This window comes from Grampus griseus, assembly GCF_964374135.1.
Source record: "Grampus griseus genome assembly, chromosome: 4".
Taxonomy (NCBI): Eukaryota; Metazoa; Chordata; class Mammalia; order Artiodactyla; family Delphinidae; genus Grampus; species Grampus griseus.
Genome location: NC_138997.1, coordinates 110,561,876 through 110,587,631, shown reverse-complemented (window position 1 = coordinate 110,587,631; position 25,756 = coordinate 110,561,876). Strand labels below are relative to the sequence as shown.

Below are 25,756 nucleotides of genomic sequence, written 5' to 3'. Positions count from 1 at the left end.
TTGATTATCACATGTAAGTGCACACATGCAGACACACACACACACACCCCAGTCACTCTGTCACATGTCCCCATTTTATTTTCATTATAGCACTTAATCGCTATCTGGAATCATCCTTTTCCTTTATTTACCAGTTTATGTTCAATTTCTCTGTCACCACTGTATCTCCAGCATGACAAATAGTATTCCCTCAATGAATATTTGTAAACTGAAGTGACAGATTTCTCATATTTTCTGTAATTTTACATTCCACATTTTTTTTTAAAATTGCACAATGGGCTTCCCTGTTGGCGCAGTGGTTGAGAGTCTGCCTGCCAATGCAGGGGACACAGGTTCGTGCCCCGGTCCGGGAAGATCCCACATGCCGCGGAGCGGCTGGGCCCGTGAGCCATGACCGCTGAGGCTGCGCATCTGGAGCCTGTGATCCGCAACGGGAGAGGCCACAACGGTGAGAGGCCCACGCATACAGCAAAAAAAAAAAAAAAAAAATTGCACAATAGTCCTGAATTTTATTCATATGTTGAGAAAATGATTATACTGTAATAGAGACAAAGACTGAATCAAACCAAAAGGCAACATTTTTCAAAGGAAAATCAAAATAAATGATAAAGGCTTGTGAGGGAGTAAAGAGTTACTTTTTTTTTTTTTAAGTTAAAAAAATTTATTGAAGAATAGTTGATTTATAGTGTTGTGCTAATTTCTGCTGTACAGCAAAGTGACTCTGTTATACATATTCTTTTCCATTATGGTTTATCACAGGACATTGAATATAGTTCCCTGTGCTAAACAGTAGGACCTTGTTATTTATCCATCCTATATGTAATAGTTTGCCTCTGCTAATCTCAAACTCCCAATCCTTCCCTTTCCCTACTCTCCTCCCCCTTGATAACCACAAGTCTGTTCTCTATGTCTGTGAGTCTGTTTCTCTTTCATAGATATGTTCATTTGTGCCGTATTTTAGATTCCACATATAAGTGATATCATATGGTAATTGTCTTTGAATTTCTGACTTACTTCACTTAGTATGATAATCTGTAATTGCATCCATGTTGCTGCAAATGGCATTATTTCATTCTTTTTTATGGCTGAGTAATATTCCATTATATTCCATATATACTGTTTATACCATATATATTCCATGTATACCATATCTTCTTTATTCGTATATTGATGGACATTTATGTCCATTTTGAGTTTATTTTTGTGTATGGCATGAGGGTGTGTCCTAACTTCATTGATTTACATGCAGCTGTCCAACTTTCCCAACACCACTTGCTGAAGAGACTCTCTTTTCTCCATTGTATATTCTTGCCTCCTTTGTCAAAAAAGAGTTGCTTTGATAGACTTTATCTTGTACTTCCTACCCATTTGCACCAAATCTACTAAGGAGACAGGGTGACAAAGAGGAAATGAGGGAGAGAGAGAGACAGATATTACTGGTTTCCAAGAAGACTGGGTGAAGTGGTTGGGAAAAAATGTAAATCTATTATGAATACTGAAAAAATACTGACTAAAAACAGATTTTCTCACCAATGGTATATCAGTAACCAAAGCTTTGAATACGACAGACAACATCTTTCTATATCTTAAACATAAATTCTTCAACAATTTAGACACTTAAGTAGAAATAATTCCTTAAGTAAGAACAAGTCAGGAATATGGAAGGTATTAACTTGATTAGAAGAAATCATTATCCTTATGAATAAGATCAGATTCCTTCTGAGTTTTCCTTTTTACTATCACCAAATATCAGTTTATTTAGTCTTATAAAAATCACTGAAAATACCATCAAAATATAGATGTAATCACACAATTCAATCAAACAAAACTCAATTTTAATAAGATAGCTTATCCGTGTGGCCTATTGTTACATACATATTGAAAAACTTCTAATTACAAAAAAAAATGCCCAGATATATTAAAGAATATACTTGTATCTTTGAGCTGCTCTCCTTTCTTGCTTATCAGGATCCGTCAAAAAACCAACCTAGAAAACACAGGCAGAACACTCTATGACGTAAATCACAGCAAGATCCTTTTTGACCCACCTCCTAGAGAAATGGAAATAAAAACAAAAATAAACAAATGGGACCTAATGAAACTTAAAAGCTTTTGCACAACAAAGGAAACCATAAACAAGACCAAAAGACAACCCTCAGAATGGGAGAAAATATTTGCAAATGAAGCAACTGACAAAGGATTAATCTTCAAAATATACAAGTAGCTCATGCAGCTCAATATCAAAAAAAAACCCAATCCAAAAATGGGCAGAAGACCTAAACAGACATTTCTTCAAAGAAGATATGCAGATTGCCAACAAACACATGAAAGGATACTCAACATCACTAATTATTAGAGAAATGCAAATCAAAACTACAATGAGGTATCAGCTCACACCGGTCAGAATGGCCATCATCAAAAAATTTACAAAAAAAAAAAAAAATCTACAAACAATAAATGCTAGAGAGGGTGTGGAGAAAAGGGAACCCTCTTGCACTGTTGGTTGGAATGTAAATTGATACAACCACTATGGAGAACAATATGGAGGTTCCTTAAAAAACTAAAAATAGAACTACCATACGACCCAGCAATCCCACTACTGGGCATATACCTTGAGAAAACCATAATTCAAAAGAGTCAGGTACCACAATGTTCATTGCATCACAATTTACAATAGCCAGGACAGGGCAGCAACCTAAGTGTCCATCGACAGATGAATGGATAAAGAAGATGTGGCATGTATATACAATGGAATAGTACTCAGCCATAAAAAGAAATGAAATTGAGTTATTTGTAGTGAGGTGGATGGACCTAGAGTCTGTCATACAGAGTGAAGTAAGTCTGAAACAGAAAAACAAATACCGTATGCTAACACATATAAATGGAATCTAAAAAAAAAGAAAGTTCTGATGAACCTAGGGACAGGACAGGAATAAAGACACAGACGTAGAGAATGGACTTGAGGATATGGGGAGGGGGAAGGGTAAGCTGGGACAAAGTGAGAGAGTGGCATGGACATATATACACTACCAAATGTGAAATAGATAGCTAGTGGGAAGCACCTGCATGGTACAGGGAGATCAGCTCGGTGCTTTGCGACCACCTAGAGGGGTGGGATAGGGAGGGTGGGAGGGAGATGCAAGAGGCAGGGGATATGGGGATATACATATGTATATAGCTGATTCACTTTGTCATACAGCAGAAACTATCACAACACTGTAAAGCAATTATACTCCAATAAAGATATTAAAAAAAACAACAACAACAACCTAGGCCTTTTAGTTCTGTCCAGATCTTATAATTACTTCTTTTTCTATCACTCTTTGGCATCAAAGTTCTATTCTCTCCCTTTTATGTTTCAAATGACAATAATAACAATAATAAATGATGACTGTTTCTCTTAAAAGCATCACAGATGCGAATATTAAAAAAGCTTTTCTCAAAAATGAGAAATCTCCCAGATACCTTTGTCTTCAGATAAGCACGGTGGACAGTTGCCCAAGTGATGAGCAATGATGTTCTGACATCTACATCACACAGACAAGCAATATGGTAGAAAAGATAGAGGATGTGTTCCTAGATAATGACACTCCAGGCATTCAGTGCCACAACGCTCACCCCATCCAATCCCTCCCAGTAAGAATGAGTTCTGACCACTGTGCCAGGCAGATGAATCTTATGTGATATAACCCAGTTCATCCAAGCAGCCAATTATCACATGCCTCCCCCGCAAAAAGTAACCAAATGCATAACAATTCCTCATACATATTGTGCTGAAAACTAAGGTAGTTATTAATTTGTAATTCTGTTTCATATTCCTCTATCTTATCATGAATACTTTGGCAAATATTTAGTACCGAAAGTAGCTACACTAATCTCATTACAAATTATTATTGGAACATTACAAAGTTAAGTAAACACAGCTGGCTTTGTTTTAGCAGGATCCAGTTTTGCTATAAAGAGCTTTGCATCGAGTACAAGAAAACAGTTGCACAATGAAAATTAAAATGATATTTAAGCAATGTAAAAACTGATGAAAACAGAAAAAATCAGATATACTTCAACATTGAGGTATATCTATATTTCTTAATTTGAGGGAGAAAATGAAGGAAAACTAATCATGTAACTATTGATCATATTACTTTGAATTTCCTCTATTTTATGGCCACAATATCTTAAATTTAATATTTAGTTTATAGAAGCCACAAACCATCTATACTGGTATTGATTTTTTTTTCAATTTACTCTCCTTTTAAAACATCACAAGTCAACTTTAGAGGAAACTGCATATTGCTATGCAAATAATAAGCAAATAACACTTGTCATAATTTTAAAATTGCTTTGAAAACAAATATAGAACTACTAACAAATTTTAGAAACTGTAAAGGAGATGAGCAAATGGTAATTGATATAGCAGACCGGAAAGAACCAGTAATATGGAGAAGCAATTATTTAATCACTCCTCCAAAGGTTCATTAACTAGAGTCCTTGAGACCTATGGAAGTGAAGGGAGAGGGGCATGGGAATTAGAATAAGAAGGACTAGTTAAAAACCTGGTTAAGAAACAGCATAATTCTTAAGGTGCTACACAAATGGCACCTTGAGATCATTTGGAAGACTAAGGAAGAGCTCTTGGAAATTAAAAGGATAATAGCAGAAATAAAAACTCACAAGTATTGGAGAAAATGTTCAGGAACTTTCCAGAGAGAAGAGCAAAAATACAAAAATGGAAGAAAGTATAAGAAAATTAGAAGACCAGTCTAGGAGTTCCAATATCAAAATAATAAGAGTCCCAGAAAGAGAGAACAGAACACATGGGAAGGAAATCATCTATGAAATAATTCAAGGAACATGAGTTAGCAGGTTGAAAGAACTCACTGAGTACACAGCACAATGGATGAAACGGACTCACCTTGGAATCCATAAAATTGCAAATTATCGGGGACAGAGTAAAGCCTACAATCCTTCAGGGAAACATACAAACTAAACAGTTAAAAACAAACAATTAGGAATCATTTTCATTTCTTGTAGCAATACTGAAAGAAACAATGGCGAATTACCTTTATAGTCTGAAGATGAATGATTTTCAATTTAGAATTCTATACGAAATCAAACTATATAAATCAAGTGTGAGGGTAAAATAAAGACATTTTTGATATAAAAGTTCTTAAAATTTTCCTTCCCATGCATTCTTTGATGAATAGGGGAAACTATTGCAGGATGTCCTCTACTAAAAACAGGAAAGAGGCAAAGAGAAAGTCTAGATGATGGGAGGGGAGTTCCTAAAAGGCAGTAATGCCCAGTGTCATCAGTCCAAACTCAAAAGGTCAGAAGGCTCTGGGAGAGGCTTTTACAGGGAGATGAAATTGATAGCATACAAAATTCACCTGGCTGTCTTCAAGATGACTGGCTGTGAGTTCAGCATTAATGATTAGTACAAAGAAAATTAAGGGGGGAAAAAAGGCAATAATTAGCTCCCAGAAAAACAAGTAATCCGTTTATTCCAAGGTTTAGCTCTGAAATTTATTCACGTATAATAATTCAAGCACTGATTATTGTTCTAATTCAAATTACAATGTAACTCCATAGGGAGAATGGTGAGATGGGATGTGTGTGTGTGTGTGTGTGTGTGTGTGTGTGTGTGTGTGTGTGTGTGTAGTAGAGATCAGGTAGGGAAGAGAGAGAGATTCTTGTCTTCCATAGCGGGAAGTCAATACACAACACCTAAAAAGGAAAAGCCAAATTTTTTCGGAGTCATGAAGATAAATACCAAAATAGTCAACTAAAATGTGTGAAAATATTGTGTTCGGTGAGGAGCATTTAGGGGCAGGTAGAAGAGGAGACTACTATTTTTCTTTTCTTTCTAATTAAAAGAAAATTTTTATTGGAGGATAGTTGATTTACAGTGTTGTGTTAATTTCTGCTGTACAGCAAAGTGACTCAGTTATACACATGTATACATTCTTTGTTATATTATTTTCCATTATGCTTTATCCCAGAATATTGAATATAGTTCCCTGTGTTCCCAGTAGACTACTGTTTTTCTTAAATCCTGTAGAACTATTTGGCTTTTTAAACAATGGGTAGATATAATTTTAACAAAAGAGAAAGTTTTTAAAGAAGGAAACATTCAAGAATATTCAAGAAAATTCTGAAAAGGAATAATACTGAGCTGAGATTAGTTATACCTGATATTAAAATATAAAACTGCAAAAATGAAAGCAGTTTGATATGGGTACATATACGGGCAAATGGAAATCAAGCACAAAATAGAAAATAAGGAAATAAATACAAATATGTATGGAAATTATGTGGTAAATATGACATTCCTACTCAGTGGAAAAAAGGAACCATTCAATATCAGGTATTGTGATAATTAGCTTGTCATATAAAAAATAATAAAAATGGATTCTTTACACCAAAATAATTTCTAGATAGATCAAAGATTTAAATGTTAAAAATGAAATTATACAAGATCTTGGTGAAAACATGGGATTACGGTTTAAAAACAAACTCAGGGTTTCTAAGTGAGATACAAAATCCAAAAGCTACAATAGAAAAAAGTGATAAATCTATTTTAAAATTTAGCTCTGTAAAACTGAATGGATAAAAATGAAAACAGAAGCAACTATACACTATGTTAAAAGTCAAATGATAATCTGGAAAAATTATTCATAGTACATAAGATAGAAAAAGGATAATACACTTGTTAATTAAAGAGCCATCATCAATCTTTTAGAAAAAGATAAACATCTCGGTAAAAGTGAACAATCAATAAAAAAGATAATTCATTAGAGGTGAAATACAAATGGTTAAACACAAGATTATTTTTAGTGATAATGAAAACAATACAACGCTACTTTTGGCCTATTACATTGCCATAAGTTGTAAGGATGCAAACATTAATTTTATCTAGTGCTAGCAAGTAGTAGATAAATGGACAACTCATATATGGTAGTGGGACTATAAATTAGTTCAACTTTTCTTAAATTATCTGGCAATAAGTATCAAAAGCCCTTTGATCTAGCAATTCCACTTTTAGAAATCCATCCAAAGAAAATAATTAAACTATTATTCAAAGATCATGTATAAGAATGAACACGTAAAGTCAATCTTTGCAAGACAGACACACTTCAAGTATCTGTAAGGGTTTGGTAAACTAAATTATGGTATATACATCAGATAGAATAGTATGCAGTCATAAAGCAATGTGGATTTATGTTTACTGACATAGAGAGATATTCATGATGTATTGATAAAGAGGTAGCAAGTTGACATACAGGAAATATATAGCCGTCCTATTTTAGTCAACATGTGTCTGTGTAGAGAAAACAATTGCAGGGAAGTAAGGGACTCATGTGATGTTAAAATACTTCACTCTGGAATGTGACTACCAATTGTCTTCTGTGTCCTCATTTTGATTTTCTATGTTTTCAGTGTTTCTTCAATAATTTTAAAAATACAAAACTTAAGAAAAAATAACATAACATTTTGAGATTGATTGAAACCCTGAGATCCAAAGGTGGAAATAACTGGTCAGGCAGAGAAGCATATAGAGAAGTATAAATATTGAAGATAAAACAGTGTATTTCTGGAGGTACATTTAGAATAGGTATATTTTTCTTGCTTTAGAACATGGGACTTGTATCCCATGCTTTGGGGGAGACCCTTTGGTGGAAGATTCTATGACTCTTGTCACTTTGATACTGTTTTGATGTTTTCATAAGATTATAATTCAAAGTAAACATTTTAGAAATTTTAAATGTCTTTGCCTTTCTCTGTACTTTTTAAAATGCAGATTGTGAAAAAAAGACAGTTTTCAGCTTCCATAAGTAAGACATTTTTTTGAAGCCATTTTAAAACCCACATCTCATAAATGCACTACTCTGGTTGCGACATTCTTGGCCTTAGCTACTGAAGAGCCCAACAATTACATAACATTTGACATTGCCTTTTGCTCTTTTAGGTAGCAGCGTCTGTGCCTCCTTTCCTGAATGAGAGAAACAGGAAGGAAAATAACTCATGGCAAACGTGGCTTTGATGTTCATGCAGCCACACGCCATGACTCTTCTTCCTATTTTTGAGTTCTTGATGTATAGAATGGGTTAGAGGGGGGCATAAGCAGCCTGCTAACACCCACACAACAGGACTGCCGCAGAAGCCAGTGCAATTTTTTAAGCAAGCATTTCAATACAAGGTGCTGTTTGTTTCAAGTATTCTGTATGTAGGACCCTGTGCATGCTAATGTATTAAAATTTGCTCACTTTCCTTCTCTGAATCTCTCTTTCTGTCTGTCTCTGTCTCTCAATCTTTGGTTATAAAGACCTAAGCTCTAGGAAAAGAAATCTAAGTATTGGGTTGGCCACGACGTTGGTTTGGGTTTCTCCGTAGCATCGTTATGTGTAGCATACATCATATGTGTAGCATACATCGTATGTGTAGAATAGACGTGTAGCATATGAAGTTCTTCTCTCATCCCCCAGCTCTGTGAATCTCCAGTCCTAGGCACAATGCCAGGGCCACAGGCTTTATAATGAGACAGCAATCCCCCACCCCTCCAATACCATCAACTGTCATTGAAGAGAAGCCAGGAAAGCTCTGGTGTGTGAAAGGACCAAAAGGCCCTATTCTATTATACTCCTCTTCAAATTCAAATGGTCTTGAACAAATCTAATCATATCTGTTTATACTATAGGATATTTTTTTCCTTTTGAAAGAAAAGGCTTATAAAGTGAGAGAACTGGGTGCTTGTTTGGTATGCCAAAAACTAACTTCTCAGCTTGGCTGGGGTATAAAACCTTAGTCTACAGGTCTCCTGTATGATGCCTGATTCTTCTACCTCACCCTGGAATTCTGTCTTTCCTCAAGGTTGCTCTGCACCAAAGCATGAATGGCAGATATGTACAGCTTAAATTACTATAATTTTTATTTTGTAAATTTTGTATTTCTTGTAAAGTTTCAGGAGTTTAGAAGGTACACACACGCACACGCACACACACACACGCACACACGCACAAGCAGACTAGGAACTCAAGACTTTAGATAGCTCCTGACCATGCTAAGGCAAACACGTGCTTTTTTAAGTCCTGGTAGATTTGACTTCATATTCAAATCAATATCATCTTTTCAATATTAGTCAGACCAGACATGCTGTTCTTCTATAAAAATGGACATCTTGCAAAGTATGTGTATGTGTGTGTTGCTTTTATAAGATAATTTCTATATTGTCCTAGTAACCAATTATTTCATCTTAATATTTCATTTTCATGCTATGTATGTGTGTGTATGATTTTTTTCTCTGTGAATCAGAGTCCAAATCAGAAGAAACAGAATATTTTACTGTAATGCATAAGGAAGCTTTTCTTTTACACATTAATCTATGTAACCTTCAAAAACATTATGGTATCAATCTGAGACTTTTTAGACTAATGTTGTCCTTAGGAAGAAATATTTTTGGACACATTAAAGTGATTCCTAAACATATGTGTGATAAGCAGTTCCCAAAGAGTTCCTGGCACCAACAAACTTGTGACTTAAGTAAATTATATCCCAAGATTCTTCTAAAAAGTTTAATAAGGTACACATAATAATAATTTAATATGTAAGATCATCTCAGACAAATTGGAAATAAATGCACCAATAATATCTAGGGTAAATGTCTTTGCAATCTTGACTTATTAAAAGCGATGAATATCATTGTAAAAGCTAAAAATTCTGATTTGCACAGAAATATCCATCAGCTTTTCCCCATGATTTTAACATTTGATATCTATTATTTAAACAAAAGTACTTACGCTTGCATATATATTTTCCTGTAAGAAAAGGAAAAAAAAAGTAAATTCATGTAAATCGAGATATTTGAGGTAATAAGCAAACACTATATAAGTTTTAAAATTTTATTATGTAAAATAATGTAATAAGTCATTTTCATGAAGGTTTTATAGAATTAGTTTTATAATATCCCTAAAACTTTATTTTAGTATGTATCCACCATATTTGTTTCACACTTTGTATAAGGTTTAAAAACTGTTGATTCAGATTATAGTTAGTAAATTTTAGTCATTTGAAAATGGATTTAAATGTTAATCTTTGTTTATATTATGAAATAAAAATCTATTAAACATAGTAATTAGGAGAAATTGAGATAAGATTACAAAGGAAAGTGTTACTGACTTGCAGAAAACTACTATCAAGTGCTTTATAATATCTGTCTATAGTGTTTTTTATATATATAGATAGCTAGATAGATGATAAACAATTCACCTATTCAATTAGATAATTCCCGTAAAAACTTTCACTCGGCATTGCTAGCTTTTGTGGCTTCCATTTTGCTCAAGCAAAACTAAAGTCCTTCCAAGGCAACGCGATCTGCCTCTACTTCCACGTCTTCTCTACCTCATTTCCCATAGTTCAGCTACTCTCCCCATCTGTGGCAACTGCGCGCCTCCTTGCTCTTTTCAAAGCGCAGGCTCCTGCCTCGAGGTCCTTGCACTTGCCTGACTGCCCTTCCTCCAGATATCAATATGGCTCCTTCCTTATCTCCCTCAGGTCTTTGTTCAAATGCCCCTGCCCAGTGATGCTTTCCCTGACCAGCCTCTTAAACATTGTACCTGCCTCCCACTCTACTCTTGATTCTCATTCCCTGCTTTATTTCTCCCCATAACGCTTTGTCACTTTCTAATATACTATATGTTTACTTGGTTTCTTGTCTATCTCTCCGCTCCCCGATGCCAAGGAGGGCAAGGATTTATCCTTGCTTTGTTCTCCGTTGTAGCCCCAGTACCTGAAAAACGGACTGGCACACAGTAGCACAAAACGTATTTGTCAAATTAATTAATTTAACAATAAAAAAGTGGGAATCTTTCAAGTTAAATTTCAAGAATAAAGGAGATAGGAACTTCTCTCTGAAAGCCTCATGTGGCTATAGAGAAATAAAGTAATAACCTGTATTAATAAACTGATCACCTTGATCTCTGGTTTCCAGTTTTCTGGAACACAATGAATGTTTTCAATACAAAAAAAATGTCGTGATCCCATCACATCATAGTAGATGGTCTTTTCATATTCAATGATTGAGAAAAAATTCAATAACTACCTATGCTGAATTTCATAAATTTTCATGGGCTTAATTAAAAAAAATTAATCCCAGTACTTTATATATGTGGAAAACAATGGTATACATATATGTATAGCAAGTATCCCTTCGCTCTCCAGACAGTGTATGAATGGATCCCTAGACATCTTGAAATAACTAGGTTTTGCTGAATCCAAGACCTCCCAGTTGGGAATCCAACAGAGGATTATAAATTTTTAAAAATCAGGTGCTACAATTTCAAACAATTATTAACTCTTGTTTGAAGAACTCTTCTATCTCAATGAAAGAAAGTACACCACCACTACCCTCCTGCCCAGTATTTCTTTCCATTCATTTTCTTTAAGCTCACATTCTTTCCCCAATTTCTATCCCCTTCTATTAAGGAATTTCCTTTTCTTATTTTGCTCTGCAAGTCATAGATCAGAAAATTTGGGATGGAAGTTGAATAAAAATAAGAATGCAGTTTTCTATGAAAACAAACAAGTGAAAGATGCAATCACTTTGGAACCAAGACACATACTTTGAAGTTGAAAGAAAAGATTGTTCTTCTAACTCCTAGAGAAGACTATGGAAAATTTTTTTTTTCTATTCCATTTACTTCAACCAAATAAAACCTCCATATTATAACATATATTAAACACTGTGTTTAATGTAAATATAACATTTTATGAAAAGGAACCTGAGGTTTTCCAACAGTGGAATAGTGGCATTATGTTATAACATCTCCTTTTTATTTGCTTATCATTTTAAAAAATCTCCCTTTTAGGCTAAAACTTTCCAGAAGTTAACCCCAGCCAAGGACATTTCAGGAAGGACAAAGTTAACTTGGGTCCATTTACCCCTTTGGGGGGTAAAGTAATAATATATCCACCACCCCACCTTACACCCTCGTGGGGTCATTATAATTTGACTCAAAGTTAACAATAGTTTTTTCATGACTATTCCGTTAAGGATTATCGTCTTTGTTCAAACATGATGTCATGTAATAAAGAACTGAAAGAGTTTCCAAAAGTGATTTTAATTTTTACTTGGAACACCCCACTAGAATAATATTAAGAAATATAAACTGTGGTGGACAAATTGAAATCTATTCCTTTGATGTCATGTTGCATGAGCTTTTAGCTTCCCTGCATGGAAAAGCTATAGCAGTAATATAAGCAGCCAAAGCACCCAGATGACTAGAAGTTAGAAGTTTTCCTCCTGAGGATGGTGGCCTCAGTTAGGAAGAAGAAAAATGTAGATAGATTTATAACAGCTAGACATGAAGTTAGAAATGCATCTTCCGGTTACCTACCAAAAAACTTGGAAAAGCCTCTTCATTCTTTTTCTATTACAAATAAACAAATCTTTAGGGCCTCTGAAAGGCATCAGGGATTTGGTGGTATTTATAAATAGGAAAACAGATAAAGGAGGCTGCAGACAGACTATTCTAATTATAGCTACACTTGCATTCACAGCTATTCTATTTTTCACTTTCCTCATGCAGAGCAGAAACCTTAAACAACCCCAAAGAGGCTAAGTAACTAGGCATTTAGCAAATAATTTCCATAAGTTTAGAAACTGTATTAAATCAGTATTTCATGTAATCTTACAGGTCACTAATGTGACGCTGTAAATACTCCTTGTTGAATAAATAAAGAACTTGCAGACTTCCAATTTGTAAGCTGTAAATGCAGATGTGGGATTGTGCTTCTAGATTGTTTTAGTCTTTTCTTTCTTAAGGTTTCTAAACCCTGAAATTACTGCTTAGATTGTATCTATAGTCATGAAAACAGCCTGTGTGCTTCAGGGAAAGCAGTGAGTGGGTACCATGGGCGTGATTTCTCCTTCTAAAGTAGATCTTCACTGGAGTGTGTGTCCATGATCACCCAAGGGTGTTTGTTAAAGCGCAGATTCATGGAGTGGACCCCCAGCAATCCTAATTTTTTTTGGTCTGGAGCAGAGCATAGGCAGTTGCACTTTTATTACACATCGCTGGTGGGTCCAAAGTAGGGAAACTCACACACAAAGAAACATTGCCCAAACGTTTCAAAGGGATTCAAAATTATTTTCTGGATACCAATATTATTTGCTCTTTTGAAAGATAATGGGCTTCAAAGAATAGCCAAATGTTATGAGCTCAAGTCTCTTGGTTACAGAACCAGGAAATCTCTCTACTCTCCTTTTGGAAGTTAGTCTTGAACCTCACCGTGACAGCTTCTGGTGTGTTATTTAAATTAACTCTTGTATTATTATTAAGCTTTCCAGATGGTTTTGTTTATCTACCAACTAGAAGGTATGTTCCCAGGAGGCAAGAACTATGTTTATATATTTGGAAAAAAAAGATATTTTCAACATTATCTAGTACCTATAATAAATATTTATTAGGCCCTCAATAAACATTTTATTTTTGGATAAAATGCAACTTCTGTTGCTTTAAAATCTGCTTTACCGTCTGAGGCACGGAGCCACCTTCTTCATGGGTACTGCTTCAAATCCAGTTGTTCCAATACCCCACAGCAGGGTAGAAAATGGAGGCCACACCTAATATTCATTAGAAATTGGCAACTGTGCTTGGGCTCTGTTATTTAGCCACAAGGAAAAGGCAGAGCCCCAGTAATAGCTTTGACTGATTACTTGGCAAGGGAAACCAAGCCCTTGGGGTGTTCCAGATGCTCTTTGGCCTATAAACCTGTTTGAAAACCTGTTTCTCAGAATTTAAAGCTTAACTCAATTGAGGTCAGTATCATAGTAATGTCAATAATTCTCCTGCTTTCAGTTATCAGGCAGACCAGTACAATTCATCATTAACTTTATTTTCATGGAAAGGCAACTTTGGGAAAAATAGCTCTAATTTAAACTATTTTATTTTGACTTTCTTTCCCTTAAGATATAGTCCTGCCAATATTACTTCCTTTGGATTTTGTGTTTTCCTAAACCTTAGCACCTTCCAATGCCTGAAATGATTCCCTAATAGCAGAACAGGGCAGGATATACAATATTTGGGACACCACCAGGACAAGAATTTAAGGCTTTCAGAAAAAGATCAAATAAGCCTTTGGGTCTGAAAGTAATTTTCAGTAATTGGGATTTTATGAAGTTTCCAAATTCCTTCTGCTTTAGCTGTTGTAGCGGGGTATGGTACTGAGCTACACTGCCTGATGGAATATTCTGGCACGGTTAATTTCTTTCTCTTAGGAGTCAACAGCTTAATGAATAATAAACTATTGTTCGTCTCCCTCTGAACAGACAGCTCCACTTCTGGGCAGCTGTCAGAAGCATTTGCCCAAATAAATTAACTACATCCTCTCCCTGTGTGGACCTCTAGACCTGGGGCTGGGGTTAGAGTGATGATTCAAGGTTCTACTTGTTCACTTGCTATAAGATTTCTCTCTTTTATTTCTGGAAACTGAAGAAGGAAAATGGCTCAAGATAGACATTAATTAGATTAGATCTTGCCACTAGTTTAAGGTAGGAAAGGTGTTCATTCACACCCAGGATAACACTATTATTTCTTCCTTGGATAAAGCACCTGTAAATTTAGAAGATGTTGCTTCTAATATATGAAACTTTATGGTTTATCTAAATTGATTTGTTAACATTGAACTAAACAGCAATAATGGAGAAATAGTGAACTGGAACTACTCATCACATATTATCTTTAAGAATCACCTGATCATATTGAGCTGCTTGTGCACACGGTTTAAGTATGATTTATTTTTGTATTTTCAGGACCCAGATCTATGCTCATTACAGCACAGGTGCTAAATAAATGCTTGCGATTTAGTGACTTGAAATTGTTACTTTTCCGCGGCATGAAAATGGTTAAAGAACTGCAATAACTTAATGGCCAGTAGAGGACGATAAAGTTAATTTAAAGAAATTTGTAGGGTCCAGTTTAAACCCATCTTCAGTCCCAGTTCTAGCCTGGAAAGACTTTTCTCCAGAGTAGTCTCATTTAGCCTCCTGATTTCACTTTAATTCAGTTGTACCACATTAGACCCCCCTTTCTGCCCCCCCCCCCACAATAGAGTATATAAAAGGGGAGGATCAGACTGGTTGGTGTGTGTTGATTTATACACCATAGCTCTCTCTCTCTGCTTGGTTAATTCTTAGCTTAATCAAGACCATTTGACAATGGATAACCTTTAGAGGTGAAATACCACAATAGAACCACTGGGTAAGATGTGGAGTAGAGAGGACATTTTGGCTTTAAGCTTCATTCGGTAGAAAACTGGAGATACAGTAAGATACTAATTCCATTTAAAAGAACTGAAATACATGTTCATATTTATGTGTATAAATAAGATCAGAAAAAAATGCAAACTATGGTTTTTAATTCATGGTTAGAAAGGAATTAATACATGGAATAGTAAGGGTTTTTATATTATTCATGCTTTCTTATATTTTTTTTCAGATTTTTTTTTTTTTTTTTTGGCCGTACACACAGCTTGTGGGATCTCAGTTCTCCGACCAGGGATTGAACCCAGGCCACAGGGCTGAAAGCCCGGAACCCTAACCAGTAGGCCACCAGGGAACTCCCCTTTTCAGATTTTTATAGTGAATAGATATTTCTCCCAGATTAAAAACAATTACATTAGGTAGCACTTCCCACCAACAATTTAGAGATGAGGAAGGAAGACATGACTAACTTTCCTGAAACTAACTTTAACAGGGCCTGACTTGGCTTTGCCAATCTCTCCTCCTTCCCCACAGCGAGTTTGGGGGATGGCAAGGGCCATTCAGAGGGTCATGGGACATCCCACTAACTTCATTATTCCACGTGCTCCTGTGACCATGGTGACACAGGCTGTTTCACATATTACTTGACCTAGGTGGGAGCAGGCAAGTAACAACAGCTTTAAGAGGGGCTTTTCTTCTACATTTCATTTTTTGATATTGCATTTTTCTATCTCTACAGAGCCCCGTATCTTTCCCATGTTATTTTTAGTCATCCTTGCAGGGAAAAAAACCAAGTCAATCAGGGTTTCTGGCATGTCAGCTTTTCATGAAGAGAACACAAAGTAGAGCTCCCAGCAAGCCTCATAAAACATAGGATTTATGGGAGACCTTTCATCTACATCCAGTTAAAATGTTCCCTGCTAGGTGACTGAGAGTGCATGGAAATCATTTGAAAGGCCTTACTTTTTTTTTTTTTTTTTTTTTTTGCGGTACGCGGGACTCTCACTGTTGTGGCCTCTCCCGTTGCGGAGCACAGGCTCCGGATGCGCAGGCTCAGCGGCCATGGCTCACGGGCCCAGCCGCTCCGCGGCATGTGGGATCCTCCTGGACCGGGGCACGAACCCGTGTCCCCTGCCTCGGCAGGCGGACTCTCAACCACTGCGCCCCCAGGGAAGCCCGAAAAGGCCTTACTTTAAGGACTGAATACAGAGGCTCAAATGTTGCTTCGGCTCCTCTTCCTTTTCATAGGACTCCAGTACACTGTGCGCTTCATCGTGGTGATAGCAGTAGATTTTATAAATATCTTCCAGTGGCCCTTTAATCTGCAAGAATACTTTTCCTGATAAATGCAAAACAAAGGCAAGATGACATCAAGTCAGACCAAACTGGCACTTCACATATTTATTTTGTGACAACATTGATTAGTGTTAAAAAGTTGGATGAGCCCCATTTTATACCTAGATTGTTGAGGGGGGACAACAACCTAGTGGATGACGCTGAGGGACCTTCTTTCCTCCCTTTTCTTCCTTTTTTTCTTTCCACCCTCCTCCTTCCCTTCTCCCTTTTTCATTCCTTCCCTCCTGTCTTTTATAAAACAAAGGATAATGAGCTTAATGGAGGTGGGCAAGAAAAGAAAGCTGGTTTTCTTAGATTATGCCCTTGGTTAGTGTGCAGGGTTCTGGAGTAAACAAAGATAAACAAAGAAAAACAAAGGGCATTGCTCACTACCTGGTTCTATGCGGGTAAGTCATCACCCACTGCAATTGCCCACCCTGAGAGGAATTCAGGATGAAAAACAGGATGAGGCACTCGTCGCTTTGGATAAACAGACCCTCAGATGGTTGGGTGTATATCTCAGGAAGCCTTTCAATCACCCCAGATTCTTACATCTTCCCATACAGAGAAAAGCACTAAAATCATTAACTTGGGATATCTGTTCTTTGTGACTAGCAGTAATCTTTCAGCAAGATGTATGTTTGATTGCGTGTATTTCCTAGTCCAAAAAGTCATATATAAACTGGCTTCTCCTCCACCTCTTTGGAGTCGTTTCCTCAGAGCCACTGAGAGGTCGTCTCCTTATAGCCCTCAGTAAGTCCATGAATAAAACTTAAACTCACAAATCTTACACTGTGGGTTTTTCTTTGACACCAGTTAAAGGCTATACTTTAGAATCAGTCTGTCTGGGTTCAGGTCAGGCTGTGCTACAGACTTGGACAGATTATGACTTGGACAAGTTAGTTTTTGCTCTCTGAACCTGTTTCCTCATCTATAAAATGTGGACAGTAATAGATCCAATTGCACAGCGTCATTATAATATTAAAGAGGTAGGGTATGTAAAGTTCAGATTATAGTACATACGTAGTAAATGCTCAAAATGGAGCAGTTATTGTCAATTTGTTAGAGGCATGAAGAATGAAATTTTGGGTTCTAGGTAAATTATTTTTCGCTATTTATTTTACTAACATTTCCTGAGTTAGTCTGAAAGGCAAGCAGTGGATTTGAGAGAAATAAAATATTTTCTTTTATGTGATAATAGAAAGAACTGGTCATTATTCCTTTTAAAAATCAATTGCATAATACTATGAACCAGTGTTATGACCGTTCATAAAGCAACCTGGGCTAATTATGTCCAGGTATTTAAGGAATCCTTTTTGATATATGATAAAATTGGGTCTATAACTGATGACTCAAGTACATATTGGAGAATAGTTTGATTTAATCACCACTTCATCACATAAAAATGCATCCACTATCCAACCCAGAACGTGTTAAGATGGTTTGGGAGACACAGAAGAAATATGTGATAGATCTGCTCCCAAAAACATTGCCAGTTTGGGGTTGATAATGATTTGGGACTGAACTGATTGGAAGTGATAATGGACCTGCTAATCTGGGTCTATTATAGTAACAAGTCATTCTTCCTACAGATATAGAAGTGCCCTTTATATTTTCAACAAGTTTTGCATACATTAACTGCTTAACTCCTTATACATATGAGGAGATAAGAGGTTATTTATCCATATTAAATAAGGATGGACAAATCTGACTTTAAAACAAAGAAATGATTTTTCCAAAGTCCTGTCAGGAGATGGAGAGCCAGGATTAGAGGCCATATTCTCCTCATTTTTCCCTTAGATTTTAGCCCTCCCCACATCAGAGTTCTGATGGACCCTGGACACAGTGATGCAGTTGCCTGGAACACTGGACTCAGAATCAGAAATCACTGTCATTTAGGATTTGTGAAGTAACTTCGGGAATGACTTTTTTTTTAGGAGTTGTAATAAATTTGGAGATCTTTAAAGGTAGAAATTATATTTTAATTTGGCTTTCAATGAGTGATCTTTTTGCGGTACGTGGGCCTCTCACCGTTGTGGCCTCTCCCGCCGCGGAGCACAGGCTCCGGACGCACAGGCTCAGCGGCCATGGCTCACGGGCCCAGCCGCTCCGCATCATGTGGGATCCTCCCGGACCGGGGCACGAACCCGCGCCCCCTGCCTCGGCAGTCGGACTCACAACCTCTGCGCCACCAGGGAAGCCCCAGGAATGACTTTTTAAAAAAATTCTTTGAGCCTCAAATCTCTCATTTGTAAAATGGAAGTAATAGTTACATTTGGCATGAATTTGAGAATTAAATGAAATGTGGACGTTAAATCTCCTGGCACTGACAAGTTCCTCTATAAATGTCACTTACTTTCTAATGCTGCTCTACTATCTCCAGAATTGTAACACTAGTACTTTTATTTTTTCTTTTCTTTTGCTGTACGTGGGCCTCTCACTGTTGTGGCCTCTCCCGTTGCGGAGCACAGGCTCCGGGTGCACAGGCTCAGCGGCCATGGCTCACGGGCACAGCCGCTCCGTGGCATGTGGGATCCTCCCGGACCAGGGAACGAACCCGCGTCCCCTGCACCGGCAGGCGGACTCCCAACCACTGCGCCACCAGGGAAGCCCCTAATTTTTCATTTTTTAAAATTTATTTTTAAAGATTTTTTTTTTATGTGGACCATTTTTAAAGTTTTTATTGAATTTGTTACAATATTGCTTCTGTTTGGCTTTTCAGCCACAAGGCATGTGGGATCCTAGCTCCCCGACAAGGGATTGAACCCACAACCCCACATTGGAAGGCGAAGTCTTAACCACTGGACTGCCAGGGAAGCCCCATTAAATTTTTATTGGAGTATAGTTGATTTACAGTGTTGTGTAATTTTCAGGTGTACAGCTAAGTGAATCAGTTATATATATATATATATATATATATATATATATATATATATATATCCATCCATTATTTTTCAGATTCTTTTCCCATATAGGTTATTACAGAATATTGAGTATAGTTCCCTGTGTTATACAGTAGGTCCTTGTTAGTCATCTATTTTATATATAGCAGTGTGTATGTGTTAATCCCAATCTCCTAATTTATCACTTCCCCCCACATTTCCCTTTGGTAACCATAAATTTCATTTCGCCATCTGTGAGTCTGTTTCTGTTTTGTAAGTAAGTTCATTAGTATCATTTTTTATTAGATTCCACATATAAGTGATATCATATGATATTTGTCTTTCTCTGTCTGACTTACTTCATTTAGTATGATAATCTCTAGGTCTATCCATGTTGCTGCAAATGGCATTATTTCATTCTTTTTTAAGGCTGAATAATATTCCTTTGTATATATGTACCACATCTTCTTTATCCATTCATATATTGATGGACATTTGGGTTGTTTCCATGTCTTGGCTATTGTAAGTAGTGCCACAGTGAACATTGGGGTGCATGTATCTTTTCTAATTATAGTTTTCTCTGGATATATCCCCAGGAGTGGGATTGCTAGAGCATATGGTAGTTCTATATTTAGTTTTTTAAGAAATCGTCATACTGTTCTCCATAGTGGTTGCACCAATTTACATTTCCACCAGTAGTGTATGAGAGTCCCCTTTTCTCCACACCCTCTCCAGCATTTACTGTTTGTAGACTTTTTGATGATGGCCATCCTGACCAGTGTGAGGTGATACCTCACTGTAGTTTTGATTTGCCTTTCTCTAATAATTAGTGAAGTTGAGCATCTTTCATGTGTTTTTTGGCCATCTGTCTTCTTTGGAGAAATGTCTACTTACATCTTCTGCCCATTTTTTGATTGGGTTGTTTGTTTTTATGATATTGAACTCCCTGAGCTGTTTGTATATTTTGGAGATTAATCCCTTGTCAGTTGCTTCATTTGCAAATATTTTCTCCCATTCTGTGGGTTGTCTTTTTTGTTTATGGTTTCCTTTGCTGTGCAAAATCTTTTCAGTTAAATTAGGTTCCATTTGTTTATTTTTGTTTTTATTTTCATTAAAACACTGGTATTGGGCTTCCCTGGTGGCGCAGTGGTTGAGAGTCCGCCTGCCAATGCAGGGGACGTGGGTTCATGCCCCGATCTGGGAGGATCCCACGTGCCGCGGAGCGGCTGGTCCCGTGAGCCATGGCCGCTGGGCCTGCGTGTCCGGAGCCTGTGCTCCACAACGGGAGAGGCCATGGCAGTGAGAGGCCCGCGTACTGCAAAAAAACCAACCAAACAAAAAAAACACTAGTATTTTTAAAGTATTACATTATTTTCTAATTTCCATCCAGCCAATAAAAGATGTTTCTTTCCTTTCATTTATGGGATTTCTCTGTGATTAAAGTTAAACTCTGTGTGTGTGTGTGTGTGTGTGTGTTTTGCTTGGTTGGTTTTTGTTTTAGTGCTTTTTTGGACTTGTAAGGAAACGCAGTGACTGTGAAAAATTTTGGAACTGAAGGGATAAGGGATTCTTATTAGGTTCCTGGAATTTTACTGAATTGATCCTTCTGCCAGTGGAGGTCTTACAGATTCACTCTTCACGACAGTTAGCAACACAAATAGTAAGAAGGAGAGTAGTTACAAGAGGAGAAAATAAAATAGGACAGTGGCTAAATTTAGGGTTGGGCGTAACAGAAGGTGAGCCTCCCAGTCACAGAGGCAGGTAGCAACAGGAGCGAGGGCTTTGGCTGGGCAAGGGAGTCAAGGCTCAGATGAGCTCAGCAGCATGTCAGGAAGAGAGGATCTGAATATCCCGCAGTCCAACATGGGATGAAATTGTAAATATGTGTGTTCACTACAAAGCAGCTCAGAGTAGAGACAAAGGATGAAAGAGGTCTGGACAACCTCATAAATCCACAGTAGGATCAAGTCAGATAGTCAAAACACAAAGGACAAAGGCATTTATTTTGCATACAATGAAAACATTAATTGTAAATTCCCTTATATTTTCTTTAACAGAAGTGGTCTAGTTTGAAAGAATTTATAGCTCTCTCCTGAACCACAGAGTTGAATTTTTTACTCTTTTCCAAGTAAAATTCTGTTGGGCCTCTAATAACAATGATTAAAGTTAAAAGATATTTAAGTACTCTAATTGAAAGTCATTTATTCACCCAGAGGCCAAGTATAATACTGGGGGGCAGAATATTTGATTCCCCTCCCAGCCCTACCAATGTATGCTGCTTCATAATAGTGCAGATGAAGTGATATGTCTTGCAGCAAAAAAAAAAAAAAATTATTCTGTTTCCACGGCAACGTAACTCTCGGCTGCATTTCTTCAGTGGTGAAGGACAACTGTTCTGTCTACTGTATGTGGGTTTGAAAGAATGATTAGGATTGGAGAAGGGACTGAGCCAAGACCAGCTAAGGTAATTTCCCTTCTGGCTGCCTGTCACAAGATCACCAGAATCCTCTGAAATAAATCTAACTATCGTGTGCTTCTTTTTCAAAATTCTACAACCCAAGACTTTCTGCATTGGCTTCCCCCCAGGATAACTGCCATACAAAAGGAGGGGGAAAAAAGTGCACCTTTTCAAATGCCCTCAGTTACCTCCTTTAAAAACAACTTCCAGGGATATTGAACACCTTGATGTCCTGGCATCTAATGTAAACTGTCACTAATATAAACATATATGTGTTCCTCTTCTTGGCCCACCTCTACTTTACTTGCAGACCCTCATGTCCATCCCCAAGGTGTACCATACCAAGTGATAGGCTTCTATATTATTCTGACCCAACTACAAGATGAACTTCCCCTACAGGTAAGTAAGCCAGAGTGAAACCAACAATATCCAAGAGATCTCCCTGCAGTAGGCCTTGTTTAGGAAAATGGCATAAAAGGGAGTGAAGTAATTATAGTCTTTATTTAGTTCAGCCTTATTTGATAACTATTTAATGAGTGACTATTATGCACTGAGTACTTTGGTAAGTACTGCAGACACAAAGAACCAACACTTCCCTCAGGTGACTTATGGAGGCCAGTAAGGGAGAGAGAAGAGTAAATTCTCATTTCCCATGCTATGTGAAAAGTATGACAGTAGCTATAAAACACAGAGGGTGATCCATTCTGCTCTTGAGAAACTTTGAGCTCTTTCCATAACAGTCTGCCCTTGAAATAGGAGTTATGAGTGAGTGCAAAAGTACAGAGATGCATGGAGGGAGCAGGTTCTGCTCAAAAACTGCAAGTGGTCTCCGATGGCTGGCTGGTGCCACACCTGGGGGGAGGTTTCAGAAGAGGTTACATAGGTGAGTAGGGGCCAGATCATGAAAGACCTTGTGTATAATTAAGAAGCTGGAACTTTAGCCTGAAGGTGATGGAGAAGTGCTGATGGATTTTAGGCAGCAGATTAATATGATTAGATTGTATTTTAGAAAGTTTACTCTGGGGTTAATCATATGAACGATGGAATTTGGGGGAGGAGTTAGGGAGACTGGAAAAGAGAAACCAGGTGAAAGGCTTCTATAATAATGTAAGAAATAAATAATGAGGGCTAAAACAGAAAGTTACAGCAGTCAAGAGAGAGTACTCTAAAATCAACTGCCTGGTTTCAGATTCTGGTTTTACCGTTTGCTGTTGTGACATTTGGGAAAATTACCTGATTTCTCTTTTCCTTAATTTCTTCATCCAAAATATGGAATAATCATAATGGTAGGGTTGTTTGCAGATTAAATGAGTTAAAATATGTAATGTAGTTATATCAGAAGGTGGCATGTGCAAATTCTCATTAGATGTTAGTTTTAACCACTAAAGCAAAAGCAGGGAGGATGGAGAAGAGAGAGAAAAAAAAATAAGGACATTGAACATGTGAAAGATGAAGAGGATAACTCCAGGTATATCTCAGGAATTCAGTTTCAGTAAACATGTGGATAGACAATGAGGACAAAATAGAGTGTTTTAGTGGGAAGACAAAGAGTTTAATTTTAGATGTACTGAGTTTGTCACCCATAGTATATTCGAGTGGAGGGCCCTTCATGAAATTGGATATATGAGTCTGGGATTCAGGAAAAAAAAAAGATCTGGAAGAGAGATGTAGGTATGTAAAACCTGAGTAGTAGAAACCATGAATTTGATATGGTCATGCAAGAAAGTCCATGGAGTGAGAAGAGAAGAGGGCGTGAGGACCAAACGCTGGGAATACTAACACTCAGGGGAGCCTAGCAGAAAAAGAGTCTGCAGAAAAGTTTGAGAAGTTACAGTCAGAGAGAAAGGAGAAAAAACTAGGGTGGGTGTCAGCAAAGCCAAGGATAAAATAGTGAGAAATACTACAGAGAGAGTGAACAAGTTTGTGAGTGACAGAGCCTGTTATTGTCCCCCAGTATCAGTACTCCTCCTTTTCTATAACGATGAATTTTGGGCTGCCCCAAATAAAAACTACATTTCCCAGCCTCCCTTGTAATAGTAGTGGCCATGCAATTAAAGTCCACCAATGGGATATATGGAGAAGTGTCCTATGACGATATCCAGGAAATTTCTTTATGACGTAGCTAGCTCATCCTTTACCTCTTCTTCTCCATACTTTCCTTTGTTCTGCTACCTGGAACTTGAATACTACCTTGTCCATGAAGGTAAGGCTGAGTGGAGCTGTGAGCCAGAAGAAGCTTATATCCCAGAGAACTTTGTGGAGCAGAGTTGCCATTCAGGCCTAAAATACATGCCTTTATTTACTTTTTTATTTTTTAGATGCCAAATCTATTTATTGAAAACCACAACAATAGAACAGAATAATTTCTAACTAAAGGAAAGGGAAAAAAGCAATGATGCCTGTTCTTAAGTATTAAATCTTATCTTCATGAGTTATTTATGTTGGTTTGCTTGTTTTTTAAAAATTTTATTGAAGTATAGTTGATTTACAATTTTGTTTAATTTCTGTTGTACAGAAAAGTGACTCAGTTATACATATATATTCTTTTTCATATTTTTTTCATTATGATTTATCACAGGATATTGAATATAGTTCCCTGTGCTATACAGTAGGACTTTGTTTTTTACCCATCCTGTATATAATAATTTGCATTTGCTAATCCCAAAGCCTTTTACATAATAGAGAAATAAATATCTATATTATTTAAGGTAGTAAAGTTTTGTTTTGTTTCCTGTTTATCCCAGCTGAACTTTATTCTAATCAATAGTTTTTCTCTTCTCTTGTAAAAAAAATATATATATATATATATTAAATGAAAATATTAAATGAACTGTTGCATATGAAGAGTATTACGAACTGAATGTTTGTTTCCCCCATAAATTTCATATGTTGAAGCTTTAACCCCAAATGTGATGGTATTTGGAGGTGGAGACTTTGGGAGGTAATTAGGTATATATGAGGTCATGGGAGGGGGACCCTATGATGGGATTAGTGCCGTTTTAAGAAGAGGGAGATTTCTGTATCTGCCATATGAGGATACAGTGAGAAGGCAACTAGCAAGAGAGCTCTCATCAGGAAACACATCTGCTGCCATCTTGATCTTGGACTTCCAGACTCCAGAACTGTAAGAAATAAATGTCTGTTGTCTATAAGCTACTCAGTCTTTGGTAATTTTTAATGGCAGTCCAAACTGACTAAGACAAAGGGTTTAAAGTAAGAAGTTACTTGTTTTAGCAAGAAAAAATATGTAATAAATTCAACTCTAAAAACCAACTACAACCATGGTAAAAGAGAATTTTAGTTAAAATCTTAAGCAGTCAAAAGGTACAAACTTCCAGTTATAAATAAGCACTAGGGATGTAACGTACAACATGATAAATATGATTAACACTGTTGTATGTTATATATAAAAGTTGTTAAGAAAGTCCTGTCAGGAATAAAGACGCAGACATAGAGAACGGACTTGAGGACACGAGGAAGGGGGAAGGGTAAGCTGGGATGAAGTGAGAGAGTGGCATGGACATATATACACTACCAAATGTAAAACAGATAGCTAGTGGGAAGCAGCCACATAGCACAGGGAGATCAACTCTGTGCTTTGTGACCACCTAGAGGTGTTGGATAGGGATGGTGGGAGGGAGACGCAAGAGGGAGGAAATATGGGGATATATGTATATGTATAGCTGATTCACTTTGTTATACAGCAGAAACTAACACACCATTGTAAAGTAATTATACGCCAATAAAGATGTTAAAGAAAAAAGTCCTGAGTTCTCATCACAAGGAAAAATTTTTTTCTATTTCTTTAATTTTATATTTATATAA

The 25,756-nt window shown here is 36.9% G+C and overlaps 1 protein-coding gene across 1 annotated transcript in view; it reads right to left on the bottom strand.

The window, feature by feature from the left end:
• ARHGEF38 (Rho guanine nucleotide exchange factor 38) overlaps window positions 1-25,756 on the bottom strand; it is a gene marked incomplete at its 3' end in the record, with an annotated part of 153,093 nt that overhangs the window by 36,637 nt on the left and 90,700 nt on the right. Inside the window, exons 4-5 of the mRNA XM_082653586.1 lie at window positions 16,448-16,595; window positions 9,795-9,812 (exon numbers count right to left, since the gene is read on the bottom strand). Of these exons, the coding sequence (XP_082509712.1) occupies window positions 9,795-9,812; window positions 16,448-16,595 (166 nt within the window). The remainder of the gene's footprint in view (window positions 1-9,794; window positions 9,813-16,447; window positions 16,596-25,756) is intronic.